The 16177-nt window shown below is 48.1% G+C and overlaps 1 protein-coding gene across 1 annotated transcript in view; it reads right to left on the bottom strand.

Moving 5' to 3' along the window:
* Window positions 1-16177, bottom strand: part of VWA8 (von Willebrand factor A domain containing 8) — a 3012337-nt gene that overhangs the window by 1174232 nt on the left and 1821928 nt on the right. The window contains exon 28 of the mRNA XM_069639376.1: window positions 3589-3727. Within this exon, the coding sequence (XP_069495477.1) occupies window positions 3589-3727 (139 nt within the window). The remainder of the gene's footprint in view (window positions 1-3588; window positions 3728-16177) is intronic.

The raw sequence follows: 16177 nt of genomic DNA, 5'->3' as shown, positions 1-16177 counted from the left end.
GGGTGCAAGGAGATACCGGGAATACTAACCTGATGCTCTTTGCCTGGGGAGGTACCTCTTCCACGGCACCCTACAACAATAGGGCTTGCAGTTCTTCCTAGCGCTCCTGTCCCGGTTGGAGCGGAGGTTGTGAGGGTATGTCCAGTGGTTTTCTTAAGAAGGGCAGACAATAACCCCACTGAACGAGCTGTAGAGCTCAGGCATCAGAAGTAATTCTGTGCCACTGGGGCCAGTGCTCTGTCAAAATCCACCAGTGGTAAGTTGTGAAAGGGGAAACGAAAGCGGCTTAGTATTCTGGGTCACCCCCCCCCCAACACCGTCGCTGCTTGTTGGCCCTTAGAAGCCCTTCTTCCCCTTCTGGCACGCGAGAAACGCTTCTGCCTTTGCCTGGTCGGTGGGAGCTGCGCTTTCCTGCCATAAGGCGTATATCGTCTGTAGCCCCTTGCACTAGAGGCAAAGCTGAAGGCAGGCTTGACCGGCTGCGCAGCCAGGCCTAATGATTTAGCAGCGATTTTGGATTCCTTAAATTTCTCCAAGGAATCGTCAGCCTTTTGACCGAACAGGAAATCGCCCCCAAACGGCTTGTCAAGTAATTTGCCTGAACATTAGGCGAAAAGCCTGAAGATTTTAAGTAGGCCTGCCTCCTCAGTGTTACTGCCAACGCCATAGATCGGGCCACACAGTCGGCGATGTCGAGGCCCGTTCGCAGCGACTGGCTAGCCACCTCTTTTCCATCCTTCACCAGCTGTAGCAAGCCCTTGCACATTTCACCCACAGGGACATACTGTGCAGCATTCTCCACTGCTGTCCAAAGACCAAATGAATATGTTGCAAAGCCACTAGCCACATTAGTAGCTTTAAAGGCCATACTGCCCAAAGTGATTGCCTTTTTGGCTAAGGCATCAACCTTCTTCGCTAACCTGTTGGGTGGTTAAATGGAAGATGAAGATGCTGGCCTGGAGGAGACTGTAGCAGCTTGCATAACGAGCCCTTCCGGAGAAGGATGAGAGGAGAGGAATGATGAGTCCCCCGCTAGCCTGCCTTTTCTTTCCAGATTTGTTGGAACTAACCAGGAGAACAAAATAAGGGTGCTGCCAAAGAGCGGTCAGAGGGTCAGCAATTGCAGGGTTTCAGGGCATATTGTGCTCCGTCAATGAACCTTCATCTAAAATATCAGTGAGGTCATACCCCTGCACTGGCACTGCTGAGGATTGCAACCCTAGGGTATCAATGACCCTGTCAAGAAAATCTATGAACTTAAAATAGTTATGGGTATAGGGCTGGCTTTGCTGAAAATCAAGGTCCAGCGAGGTATCAAAACCATAGGCCTTATGGAGCCTCTAACCTAGTTCCAGCAACTGGCTATGGTCCTCAAAGTAGTTCACACCACCCGTGCCCATGAAAGAGGGGTCGAGGTCCCCTTGTTCTCCAGTATCATCGGCGCCAAAAATGCTCGACATGGCACAGAAAAATCGGATTGGGAGAGCAGGGTGTAAGATTTTTTCGCCAACTGTACTGATCGCGTGGCCGTGGGCATAGGCCGAGTTTGTGATGTCGAAGCACCAGCAATTTTGAAAGCACAGGACAGACCCGGCATTGAGGGCCTTGAAACCTCCTTCGATATTGAAGGATTCATCGACACCAATGGGATCAGCACCGGGGCATTTGAGGGGTCGAGAACGCTGAGTGTCGCTCATGCCACAGAGGCATGCTGCGTGAGGGGGTCACCCGCGCCTGCAACAGCATGCTTTAAGAACATTTCAAACATGGAGGTCTTAAAATACGATGGTTTGACAATCGACAGCAGAGTCAAGGTCCGCTATGCCCCCTGTTGAAACAATTTCCGAAGCAGCAAAGCTGGATGGGATACCTATCAGATGAGGAATCTGCGGGAGAAAAGCAATCCAGGAGGCTGTGGGAAAGAGAGAACAAACAGGTTAGGGAGAAAAGGGGACTGAAGCAGTTGGATGAGAGCGATAGAGAGAACAAAGAGCTTGGAAAGAGAGAGAGAGCCAAGGCACTGGGGAGAGAATGCAGAGAATGTGAAGTGGACACTGGGGTGTACTGTGGTTCTCCCCTGTTCCCCTCCCTTGCCTTGTCGCGCTCTGAAACACTTGTGTACGAGCGCGATAGAAATAAAATATCAATCAATCATATTAGGGCCTAACAAAGAGGTAGTGGCAGGAGGTAAGCAGGAGGTGGCGAGAAAAGCTGAGGAGGAAATGACAAAGGTAGTTCAGCAAGAGGTGGTAGAAGAGGTCAAGCATGATGTGGTGAGTGAAGCAAAGGAGGAGGGGCTTAGAGAAGCCAAGAGACATGTGGCAAAGAAGCCTGTCAGTGTCTAAAAAAGAGATGTTTGTGGATAAGGTGGTGAAGAGGAGAGTTTAGGAAGAGGACGCTAAGTGAAGATTTGAAGAGGTTGGGGTAGAAAGAAGAGTTGCAGAGAAATGGAGAACCACATACCCCAGTTTACATGGTGTGTGAGCATGGAAAGTGAAGGAGCAAGCACATGTTTGTGCAGCAAGGAGTTATGCCAGAAACCAGTGCAGACCGAGGGATGGGGAGAGACACTAGGAAAAGGCCCACTATGTACAAAGTTGACATCTACGTACCTAAGAACCCGAGTGAGGGAGGCTGCACGAGACCCTGTAAGATCCCCAATGATAGCCTATGGAATTCCTCTTATGTTTCTGTGGCATGGAACAATGTTTGTAGGCCAGCTCCTATGAGGCCAGAATTGCAGAGCCATGCAACAGACTGTGGTGTGGACTTTAGACTTGCGAGAACATTTCGCCACCATATTTTGGTTGCATAAGAACACTGCCAAGGAAAGGAGACTGAGATTGTGCTTAATGACTGTGACGACTGAGGAGGGACTTCAAGTGCTGGTGAGAAGAAACAAAAAACTGCACATATGCCACATGTGTGTTGTTTTGTTAAGCAACCAGGATGATGGAGAAACTAGGCTTAATAAGCACTAGGTGAACCTTTGCTTTGGACTCCCATAAAAGTTTACAAGAGTCAATGACCTTTGAGTTAAAACTGGGACTTGAACAAATCCTGATGAATGACCATCCTCACCACACATTATTTATTTTTATGCCATGTCTGACCTAGGGGGATTAATTTGGTTTGCCCATGTAAAATAAAAAAAAGGGTTGTAAGTAATAACATTTTCTGCTGGTCTGTGTTTAATCTCTCTGTATTTCGTGACAGGAGTATTCACAGGTAGTGTGGTCTGCGAATCCGACCCTGAACCACGTCTCTGGGCAATTCAGGGCTCTGACCCTAAGCCCTTGGTAGAGTGACATTCCCAGGTTAGCCATTCTCCCACATAGCACCAGAGATGGGGTCAAGTCTCAGACGTAATGTCTTCACCACATTCTAGAATTTCTATAACTGTATTTCTTAAAAATATGTATGTCAGGCGATGATTTATGACTCAGTGTCCTTGCAAATGATTTAGAAACCATCTTGTGGTAGTACTTGGTACACTGTAAGAAGTAATTCAGTTAAAAAATGAATACCAATATGATGGTTATTCATGTGACCTAGAAAAAAACAAGTATCTTTTTGGCAATCACATACCTTGTGCAACCGTAACATCGCAGACTATGTTCACCTCATTCATGGGCAATCTCCAGAAAGCCAGCTCTTCTGTAAAACTCAGGGATCTCGCTTCATGACGTTCAAGCGGAAATCCCTGAACATTCAAATGCACAGGACCCTAAAACAAAGACAACTGGTTATAACGAGGCACACACTCATTCATATCAACTACTAACTATAATCACTATTGTTAAAATATCGTCGAGCTAAGAATGGATTTATTTTTTCTTCTGTAAAATATGTGATGCAAGACATCATTGGCCAACTTTTATAAGTACTTACTGGACCTACTGAAAGGATCAAATTGATTCAGTACTACCTTCCTGAAAACATTCTGGATCGGTATTGTTCTAATTCAGCATAAGTAGTATGTTTGCATTTCATCCATAAATGTACCTCTACCCACTGTGCACCCCACTCATCTCCTACTGGTTGTTATGGGCTCCACAGACCCTGCTGGTTACACACTGTGAGGGGTCAGTAATGCGAGGCAGACTACTGCTTGTGGATTCGTCAAGATATGCCATTGTATGGAATAAATTATATATGAAAAATGCCTTGCTTGCCTACTCTACAAAGCAATTCCCCGCCTAGTCTAAAAACAAAGGGGACATTCTCTAGCATGGGAAAACCGACCCTCACACTAACCAACATACATACAAAGAAAACGTATGGCAATATAATAGAATAAGCAATATCAACACAATGTCTGAATGACCTTGCTTCTCGAGGATTCAAAGTTAACTAAAAAATGTCAAAGGAAAAGACCAGTTCTTGATAGTTGCAAGTCAAACAAAACGTTCATCAAACAAAACTCCACTTGTAACAATTCCTTGTTCCTGGATGAAAGATCCCCTTCCAACTTCCACAAAAGAAATAGCACCAATGGTAATCCTGGTTATAGCAAATGGTCTCTTCTTCAAGATAATTTGTCACAGTTCAAAAGAAGATGTAATATCCCCCAAAGTCAATAATACAAAATTCTTTAGGACTATAGTTACAACTTTACATTGGTATATTTGTCAGAGAGCTACTTCTATTTTAAACAACCTCACTTCTACTGGTGGTACTATGAGAACAGTCACCTTTGTCCCACAGTACATTACTGCTTCAAACCACTTCAATCTGACATCTGCTGACAATTTAATATAGCACCACAGTTCATGTACCACCACTACTGCTCAGTACTTTTGAATTGTTAGGGAGATTTTGACAAGACATTTCAACCTCTTCAGGTAGGCAAGGCACTCTTCCTTTTAATGATTTTCTCAAAAGGGGCAGCTTCTTTGCCCGTTCGTCTGTCTGATTACCACAAGAACAACCTGCTTCTGCCCATAAGACTCACTTCTTTCGGTACAACATTCATTCATCCCCCATTTATTTTTCGGTGCACTTTTTGCCGACATTTATTTGCCGAAAAAACATCGAAAAATATGGGGGGTGGGAGGATGGGGCATATAAGGGGTGGGGTGGTATATGGATAAATAATAGAAGAAGGAGAACTAGGGGGGAACCCCCCAAAAATGTTCACCAAAAAGTGCCATGCAAAAAAACGGTCGAAGAATGAACATAGAACCCTTCGTTCTAGCTTCAGCAGTCTTTAGCACCACAGGTTGGATTTCACTTCAGAATATTCTTCACAAGCAATTGGCTGGCCTTCCCCAGCTTACTCACACCTTTCTGCCAGTTATCTGCCCAAGTAGTTACCCAGAAGCCTTGGTGCCACTCTGTCAGCTTCGGGTAACAATGATGTACTTGTGTCTTAGGCCACTCGACCATTATCATCTTCACAGGGTAGTTGAATGGCTTTTTAACTCTTGGCAAGACTGGTTTCACTATAAAAAAGGGTTTGCCTCTTGGCTTGGGTAATGCTTGTTCATCTCTTCACTACTTTAGACTCTTTACCTCTTAGAAATGGAAAGAATGTCACTTCTGGATACAATATAGGGTCCTGTCTTTCAAGTGAAAACACAATTGGGCACACACAACTTCCCTTTAAAGTGGATTTCAAGGTTTAATGTTAAACAAAGAATTGGATTCCTGTGTAACGGCAAAGGATGAAGTTCTGACTTCATTTGGGAATTACAATTAGGCACATGCAACCACCTTTTGATGTAGTTTTCACTCTTTATAACTTGTAACTCGTATATTGTCAAGGTAAGGTATTCGGTAATGGTATAGAGAGCGTTCCCTCCTCTTAATTAGGGACACATGACCACTCTGTTAAACAGCGACAGTCTGTAAATACTTCAACAATGGTTTTCTACGACTTTAGCTTCTCACGCATGTATTGATCTTTTACGGTATACGCCAGTGCTACAATTCCATTGTTAGTAAGACTTCAACTATAACTAACAGCTTTCACTCACATTAAGCAATACGCAAGTCACTTAGGAGCTGGCTGCAGTTACCGGCAAGGCGCACAAAGTGTATTTGAACGCTGTGCTTCACTCACCGACTTCATAGACACTGGTTTTGCGGGCTGCACTGCTTTTCTGACTTCCTCTACTATTTCTACTGCTTGTGGCTCGCTGGGGGCCCACACCCTTCTCCAGCACGGGTGTGTCCAGTCCGGCCTCTTGATTTAGGAGCGCCTTTTCCTCCCGAGACCCCCCCGGCTTGCCTTCTGCTTCTGGCCTTAGTCTCCAGAACATTCCCAGCTCTACAATCACGGCAATAAGGCTCACATGGGAAAAACTCAGCCTCCTGCATGTCTTCCGCTGCGCAGCCTCTGCACTTCAGGTTTTGGGAGAACAGGACACTCTCAGAACTTGCAGGTGAAATCTGCTGTCTCCACGTTCCAGCATCTCTTCTGTGCTCCACTTCGTCATGATTTGCCAGTCTCATGCTTCTCCTCTGTTGCCACTGCTACAGCCAGCCTTCCAGCTCTCGTTCCAGCTACTTCTACTAATCCTTTCCTGACGGGTCCTTTAATGCCTCACAGGTTCAATGTTTGTCTTCAGTTGTGGGCTATTAGCCTTAATTGCCAGACTACTGCAATGGCTTTTAGGCTTAATTGCCTGACTGCTACGTCTGCATGCCTCTTCAGCCCTCTTCCTTGTCTCAGTACCTCTAGCACTTGTAGTTTCTTACAACAAAGTTAGGTTTTTCAACTTCTGAATTATTTATAAGGGTAGATTTAATTCTCTTGAGGATTTTAACAGAGGGGCTATGAGAATTAGCTATCACAGAGGAAGATGGTTTAGTGAAGACAACATTTCCATAATCCTTCACATTGTACCCTATGGATTGAGGAAGGAATTTAGTTTGGGATACGAAAAATGATATTTCTTTCGGTATTGTTTGTTCGGATTGTATAACCTTAGGGTTCACAACCATAGATCTAATATGAGGTTGAGAGACATTAACTGTTATGCTCACCTGGTATCCACGGGAGCGCCACACAACACCAGATGAGATGCTGTGCACTATCCTGGACCCCTTCTGCTTGTTTGTGTGTTGGCTGGTGGACTGATCCTATGACAGGAGAATGGAGGTTAGGTGTCAAGTCTGTGATAGGGACTCCCGCCTCCCACTGATCAGTCCCTTTCCCTTGGAGATTCTGCCTCACCTTGTTTCCTTGTAGGTTGAGCTCTCCGTCCTGTGTCTCTGCGCAGGGGCGTGTGATAGTTGAGGGCTTTCCGAGGGCATAGTTGCTTCACTAGTCCTGTGCCCTTTGTGTCGGGTCCAGTCCGGCGGTGACACGACTCCGTTTATCTGACGTTCAGGTAAGTCTTTTTAGTTCAGTTCCTTCACCTGTCTTTTCGATGTTGAACTAAGTCTCTTTCTGTCTTCCACAGGTGTTATTGATGGCGGAGCTGCTGCGCCGGATGATAATGCTGAGTTAAGTGGTTTAGCGCGAAGAGCAGCGCCGCTTAATGTGACTTAGTTGCTAACCTGCCTTTTCTCGCTTTCTCTCCTCAGGATGCAGTGCGCTGATGAACCGGAGTGAAGAATCCAACAGCCGGTTATTCAGGTGAGTGAATTCGGGTGTCTTTAGCTTGTTACCTTTGCAGGAAGCGTCACGCGATGTAGAACCTGTTGCTTGCTGAGTGCAGGTTATTAATCTGCTGTCCTTTTGTTTTGAAGGTCGCGGAGCGCTCCACAGATGGAGAAACCGTTGAGCGCTGATGGAAGTGCCGACACACGTAGGAACCTCTACTTATAGGTAAGCGTCCTTTGGTAATGCTGTTCTTGTTCTTGCAGGCTGTGAAGCACTCCGGGGATGGCGAGACGGCAGAACGCTGAGGAAGTGCGGATGGATCACAGGTAAGCTTCCTTTAATGCTGTTTTTGTTCTTGCAGGTTCCTGATGGGATCAAGGTCGAAGACTCCAGAGGAAGGCCTCCGGAAGAAGCTGAGGAGCTGGAACTGGACACAGTGAGCGTTACGCTGCAGGAGTGCAGAATAACGCGAAGCGTGAATCCTATCCGGGTGTGGCTTATAGAGCCAGCAGATCGACCACACCCAAAACACTAGACTGCCAAGTTCAGTTCTTGGGGCTGCGTTGGAATAAGGACCTCCATTTTGGATCAAGGTCCCAAGTGTGGTGTTTGCTTCAGTCTGAATAATGAGCCTGACGACAAAGGTGCCAGGACTGACTCCATGTTATGTGCTGATGGGTCTTTAAGGCCCTTGGAGTCTTTTGGGGGGGGGTGTTGCCTCACTGCTGTCAGGGGGTTGTTGCCTCTGAGGTGGTCATGGGTAGAAATCGTGACATTAACATGACATTAAGCCTGCAGATCCCTCACTGAAACCCTGCCTATAGTCTCCTCCCAGGTGGCCAGGGGAAGGCAGATGCTTCATGATCCCAACCCTGGGGGTGGTGTACTGCGGGAGGATCACCTGGGTGGAGAAAAGGCCCAGAGAAGTGAGGAGATGCTGGGGGATGAGACACAGTATTTTTCCTCTAATAGGGAGACTATCACCACTGTGCGAGAAGAGGTCATTTTAATGTCTCTAAACCTCCTATCGAAACTAAGGTGGTAAATACTAAAATTGTAACATCAAAATCTATTAGGCCAAAAGAGGGAGTTATTATGGTCTAAAATTAAAGCCCTCCTCACTCAGGTATACTACAAGGAATGGCGGAAATGTTGTCTTTTCTAAATAATTTTCTCTATCCCAGTTACAACATATAGCCCCCTCTGTTACAATTACTAAGGGAATTACATCTACCCTTAAAGATATTTCAGAAGTAGAAAATAATTGACTTTGATAAAGTAAACTACATGTCCCAGAATCCTACAGGGACTGAGACGAAGAAGAGGGCCTGACGAGGCATGTAGATGTAGTAGTCAGGAAATTGAGCCGAACAGCTTTTGCACGGGTTAGGTAATTGAAGTCAATGGCTTACACCTGAAGCCAATTGCCAAACCTATGAGGCACAAAAGGCCGCAGCAGGAGATGAGAGGCAGAAGGAGCTGGAACAGGAGCTGGAAGGCTGGCAGTAGAAGACGTAGTAGCAGAGCACAAGGCTGGCAATTCACGAAGAAGTGTGATCACAGAAAGGACGCTGGAGCGTGTAGACAGTAGATTTCACATGCATATTCTGAGAGGGTCCTTTGGTCTTAAACCTTGCATTGCCCTGGCTGCACTGAGGAAGACGTGCTGAGAGTGGAGCTTGTCCCCATGTGCGCCTGGGATTGTAGAGCTGTGATTGTGCTGAAGCCAAGGCCTGTAGCAGAAGGCAAGCCGAGGGACTGAGGAGTGAAGGAGGCTCCCAACTAACGTGGCCAGACCCCAGACACCTGTGCTGCAGAAGGGTGTGGGTCTCAAGAGTGCCAGAAGCAGTAGCAGCAGTTGAAGAAGTCAGGAATGTGATGCAGCCCACAACCGCAGTGTTCCTGGAGCCAGTAAGTGAAGCTCGGTTTTCAGGTTCACTTTACAAGCCTTGCCGGAAACTGTTAACAGCTCAGAAGTAACTTACGTGAGGTCTAAAGTGAGTATAAACTGTTGTTGTGGAGGGTCTTCTTAATAATGGAAATGTATCATGCACACTATTAGCAAGAGTGACAGTGTTCACATAAGAAGGAGCCACTGCTCGTCGCTGCCACCGACTGATCCGAGCCATAAACGACTGCACCAGCTCCCACTGAAAGTTGAGCCCGATGAATGTAATAATATAGCTGGCTATCTTGTCCTCCCACTCTTATTCCCCCTTCACTGTCCACAGTACATTCCCACTCTATGCCAGACTCCTTTCCTGCCTATGGGAGCCTCACCCACCCAATCCATAGAGATATGTCCACCCGAGACTGTCTGCACATCCTGGAACACCAACTTGTGGCCACTAACGTACAGCGAGGCGCTCTAGGGGCACCTATGCATTAGAAGCACTTCGGTTGGCACTGCGACCCACCTCTTACAACCACACAACCACCCCGCTGGTCAGAGCCACCAGTCAACCAGAAGCCTGCTTTGACAACATGCACAAGGAGCAATGTTTTACCGAGCCATGGATCATCTATAATGCTAGCCCTTCTTTTACTAATACCCTTGTTAGATGCGAGCATGAGGGCGCGCAGCTCTTGCATCACTGGGTATTCCCAGACCCTGGGCATTGCCAAGCTGTCCAAGGTAGCAACATAGTCCCATCAATGCTTAGTGTGTTACCACACCAGCAATGCTAATCCAGGCACAGAAGCACCGACCCCCTAGCCCGAGTACCAAACCCGCGTCCATGCTGCACAAATGGTGAACTCACATCACCAGGACCTCCTTGCATGTTCCCTCTTGCAGTGACTTCAGATAACATTGCTGCACTACCACCACTGCAGGGGCCACCTAAGACAACAGCAGCCTTTGCCTCTACCCCTGCTACCACGGCAGCTCAGAATAGCAAGATTGGCTAAAGACTTACCAGCTCTATCCCTCTCTGCCTCCAAGGCCACACCACAATAAGAAACCTAAACCTAGGCACCAGAACGCGGTTCAAGGTGGAACCTCCCCCTACTAGCACCTGTGGCTCAGGTCACCATAGCCAGACAAGTAGCCGACATCCCCATTCGCAGACCACCAGCAGCAGACAAGTCCATTCCCAACTCACCACAGCCGCTCTCTTCAGCCAGACCCCCACCAAACAGTCCAACAGCAACCTCTTGCCTGAAGGCAGCAATTCTGACGCACTAAACACTAGGTCCCCCAGCTAACCTCACTATGACAAGCAATTGCTCCAGTTGCAAAGCCATGAAGGCCCAAGCTCAGACCACTGACCCTTTGTCCGTAACACAGGCAGCCTCGACCCCACCCTCCTGAAGGAAGCTCTCATTAATGCCAGATCTCTTTCAGCGCACGCCTTCGACATTCATGATCTGATCATGGCCCAAGACCTTGACATGCTCGCTATAATGGAAACCTGGCCTGGAAAGCATCTGGCCCAGCACTTTCCATAGCTCTACCAGATGGCTACCCCATCTTTATAAGTGACAGATTGAACCCAATAGGCGGAGGCGTCACACTCATCTTTAGAGACTCCCAACAAATTAGACTCTTCAACTGCTCAATGGAAGGGAATTGCAAGCTCGTCTCGGCTAAACTCTCTTCCTCCCCGAATGATTCCATTACTATCTACCGACCTCCCTGTCCCACGTCCTCCTTTGAGGAAAGTCTCATTCACACTGTAGGAGAAAACATTAAACCTACCTCCAGATCTATTATCTATGCTTGGGGACTTAAACCTAGGCCACAACAACCCAACTGACACTACTGCTTTGGCCGTGACCGGCCGTGACCAATGCCCTCTGTGCCATTGGCTTCACACAGTGTGTCTCAGACGACCCCACCCTCATTAAGAGCAGAACTCTGGACTGGATAGCAGACCTAAACATTCAGATCACTATCACCTTCAATCCCCCCTGCCCATGGTCAGACCACCATATCTTGACTTTTACCTTCCCCATATGAAAATGCAACTGCCTGCCCTCCCAGCCCTACCCCCCACCTTGGCCTGTAGCTCCCTGAAGATCTCCAAAGACTCAATCTCCCCACTCCTCTCACCACTCCTACCAGACACCTTAACTCAAAAGATCCGAGGGTCTTAGCAGACCTTTACCTGAATACCCTAATCAAGGCAGTAGACTCAGTTGCCACTCTTCTTCCGAGGAGAGACAAACTGATAGGTCACATTAATTCCTGGATTACCCCTGACCTCCAAACCTTGCGCTCAAGAGAAAGAAAGCTCTTGGAGAATGACATCTACCGACCTCACTAAAGCCGCATTAACCTTGATCTACAAAGAATACAAGCAGGCCATCATTGCAGCCAAAGCAGCAGCCTATAACACACGAATCATCAACGCCACCTCTAAATCCCAAGACATTTAGAGAATTCTTAGAGAGTTAGAAACGCCTTCCACTCCACACATCACTATCACAAAGACGAGGTGCATAAACATCCAGAATACCATGACAAAAATAGTCTCTATAGAGCAGAAAATAGAGAAGAAAAAAGCACTTATCACGCCACCTACCACTCTCCCCCTCACCACCAAACCACAGGTTATTCTTTTCCACTTTAAAGAAATTTCAGAAACAGCCAACATTCTCAGAAACCTCAAACCCTCTAGATGCAAAGGAGACATCTGCCCAGCCAGCGCCATCAAAGACTGCTCAGAAGCATTAGTCCCTTTTATTCCTAAATTCATAAACGCCTCTTTCGCCACAATTCTAGTCCCGGACAGCCTAAGGGAATCGTGAGTCCTGCCCATACTAAACAAAAACACGCTGGACCCATCAGCACCGAACAACTACCACCCCATCATTACTGCTGCTTACTGCTAAAGATCCTAGATAGAGAAGCCTACAACCAAATCCAACTCTTTCTAGACTCTAACCACATCCTCGGCATGCGCCAATCAGGCTTCCGGCTGGGCCACGCCATGGAATCAGCGCTATTAATCTGAAAAACCAGTTAGACACATTTAGAGACGAAGACAAGCCAGCCCTCCTCCTCCTCCTTGATCTCTCGGCCGCCTCTGACTTGGTGGACCACAAAACATTGTGCCACCACCTTACAGCCGCCACCAATTTCTCCCAGAAAGAAATGACATGGATAGCCTCCTTCCTAGAAGGAAGATCCATGATAGTCTTCTCTGAGACTGCTAGCGCCCCACCTATCCCGATTCCTTGTGGTATACCACAAGGCTCATGGGTCTCCCCTTCCATCTACAATATTTCACCAAACCCCTCTTTGACCTCCTGGACCCCATCGGCATATCCAACACGAACTATGCCGATGACACACAAATCCTCCTCCCCCTGGCAGACATCCATGCAGATGATTTTATCAACAAAATCTACAAAAGTATCCAGGCTTGTATGGCCACCAACGGTCTATGTGTCAATGACGACAAAACAGAGATTCTGCTGGTAGGATCTCCAGCTATGCTGAAGAAGCTCAATGCCCAATTCACCTCATTCACAATAGATGGCATAAAGATCCCCATTTCAGCATCAGTGAAAACATTGGGTGTCCATCTGGATGCTCCCTTTCCACTCACTAAACAAGTGAATATGATCGCCTCTTCAGCTGCATGCACAGCTAAACTCATCAGTGCAGCCAGACAATTCCTTACACCCACCTGCTGTCTAACCATCGCCCGGGAGATCATTGGTGCAAGACTGGACTACTGCAACCCCCTCTTTGCAGTGATTTCTAAACAGAACACCTCCAAAATGCAAGTAATCCAAAACAATGCTCTACGTACAGATCTCAACATTCCAAAAAGAAAGCACATTTTAGCAACAAGAAACCCTGCATTGCCCTGGCTGCACTGGCTCCCTATCCGTAAAAGGATTATTTTAAAGACATTGTCCATAACGCATAAATGTCTCTCTAAGACAGCCCCTGAATACAAACCCGCAGACCAGTAAGATCAATCCATGCGCATCATCTGGCCTTACCGAAATTCAAAAGAGCTAGAAGAGGAAGATCCAGCATCCCTACAGTGGCTGCGAACCAATGGAACACCCTCCCTCCTGCCCTAAGAGCTGAGGAATCATACTGCCCCTTCTGTAAGGCCCTAAGAACTTGGCTGTTTGCCTAATCCTTCACACTTGCACCTAGCACTCCTACCCTCCCGGACTTCCCTATGTTAGGGCACAGGTTTGAGTCTACAGTTCGCCCTCTTCATACACTGTAATGCACCCTAACAGTGTTACCCACAGTCTGATGCTATTTTTCTTTTTCTGAGTGTAACTGGTTTCACGACAGCGGCCAGATGACTTCGGGCTTAGGTGCTTTACAAATGCATAAATAAATAAATTCCATTGTCGAAATTATAAGTTACTCACCGTAGTGACTAACGTACTCTTAGTCCATAGTCCCCTTTCCTCCATACTGTGTGGGCGTCCCTCCTAAGGGACGGGAGACAGAACCTTTTTCACCAGAAAAAAATGTCTTTCCCTTTAAATTTAGAGACACGTGGGGCGCAGCCCAGGGAACATGCGCTGCTCTGACTCCGTCCTCCGGCGCCACACTTCAGTCCCCATTAACGCGTCGACAATAGATATAACATTGCCTAAAGACACCAGTATAATTAGGGGGGAGGTTGGTAGGACGTATGGAGGAAAGGGGACTATGGACTAAGAGTACGTTAATCACTATGGTGAGTAACCTATAATTACTCTTACGTCCCGTCCCCTTTCCTCCATACTATATGGGCGATTACAACTAATTGTAGCCCCAGGGTGGAGATGAGACCCTCCTTAAGCAAATAGGTTCCTGAGAACCGCCTGTCTGAAAGCCACATCAGATCTGGAGCCGGCATCCAAACAGTAATGCTTGCAGAAAGCCGAGGGAGGCCCAAGTGGCCGCCCTGCTTATGACTTGCCAAGGGACATGGCGCTGGAATGCGATGGCCATTGCCTTGGCCCTGACTGCATGGGCATGCATGTTGGCCGGGAGCGGCTTGTGCTGACCCTCGTACGCTTCCTTGATGGCGGAGACCATTCAGCGGGATATTGAGGCATTAGAGGCCTGATTGCCTGGACTCGAGCCACCAAAAGTGACAAACAGAGCGTCCGACTTGCGGAAGCCCTTGGTCCTGTCCAAGTAGAATTTCAGGGCACGCCTGACATCCAGGCAGTGCAGCACTTTCTGTGCTTCATCCTTTGGATCGGGAAAGAACGTAGGAAGGACTATTTCTTCGTTCAAGAGAAATGCAGATGGAACCTTGAGCAGAAATGCCGGACGCTTCCGCATGACTACCTTGTCCTTGTGAAAGGTGGTATACGGTTCAGAGGCGAGCAGAGCCTGGATCTCGCTGACTCTGCGAGCCGAGGTAAGACCAACTAGTAAGGCCATCTTGATGGTGGCCATTGGCTCAAATGGTTTGTGCGCAAGGGCGCGCAAGACTATGTTAAGGTCCCACGCTGGGTGTGGTCTCCTGACGGGCGGGTAGAGCCTAGCGAGACCAGTCAAATATTTCTTGACTATAGGGTTGGAGGAGGAAAAGATGCCTTCCTCGGAGTTCCTGTAAGCCCCAATGGCTACAAGGTATCAAGGAATGAGCGAGGTGTGCCGAAAAGGAGATGTCATCCAAACTGCAGGCCAAAGGTGTCGATTCCTTTGGCGTATGCCCAGTGGCAGAATCTGGTCCATTTGCTTTTGTACTGGGCCCTGGTGGCCTTGCTCCTGGCGCCCTGTATGATCTCCAGATTGGCCTGTGATAGGCTAAGGTGCCAAAGTGTTACCTGCTCAAGTACCACGTTGTGGGGGCTAGTTTGCCTGGAGCGGGGTGGACGATTCTTCCCCCTTGGTGTGCCAGAAGATGTGCTGGGCCCATCGGAAGGTGTATGGGGGGCACCTCCGAGAGGCTGAGTAGTTCGGAAAACCGGCCTGGACGGCCACCATGGAGCTATCAGAATGATGAGGAGTCGGTAGGCTTTCATGCCAGTTCACTGGAGGTGAAATGCGTCGCCCAGAGAGCCGGGGCCCGGACCCTGCCAGGATGTGAACTGGGGACACTTCTTGTTGTGTCAGGTGGCAAAGAGATTCACTTGGGGGTGACCCCACTTGTTGAAGATCTCCTGAATAACGAGGTTGTTTATCTGCCACTCGTAATTGTCCGCTCCTGGACTGTTGAGCCTGTCCGCCTCCAGGTTGGATTCCCCCGGGAGGTGGACTGCCGAGAGGTACATTTCGTTTTCCAAGGCTCATTCCCACATGCTGGTCGCCAGGCTGCACAGAGGAGGGGATCTGGTGCCTCCCTGCTTGTTGAAGTAGTACATGCTGGTAGAGTTGTCTCTCTGGATGAGGACAACCTTGCCCTTGAGAAGTGGTAGGAATGCTCTGAGCGCTAGCCATATGGCGTTCAACTCCAACCAACTGATGTGGTATTCCTGCTCCTGTCGAGTCCAGGTGCCATGGACCAAGAGATCGTCCAGGGTGGCTCCCCAGCCCTCGAGCGAGGAGTCTGTGGTGATGGTGGCCTGCGCAGAGCGCAGCCGAAAGAGCTTGCCCATCCGTAGGTTGCAGTCCATGGACTACCAAGTTAGATCCGGTGGAGAGATGGAGGAACGTTGATCGTCTCGGATTGGGAGCCCCGCTCCTGATTCCATGAGGCCGCG

This window comes from Ambystoma mexicanum, chromosome 7q (genome assembly GCF_040938575.1).
Source record: "Ambystoma mexicanum isolate Mex_15411 chromosome 7q, UKY_AmexF1_1, whole genome shotgun sequence".
In the NCBI taxonomy this organism is placed as follows: Eukaryota; Metazoa; Chordata; class Amphibia; order Caudata; family Ambystomatidae; genus Ambystoma; species Ambystoma mexicanum.
The sequence above is the reverse complement of the archived record's forward strand: the minus strand, read 5'-3'. Positions and strand labels throughout refer to the sequence as shown.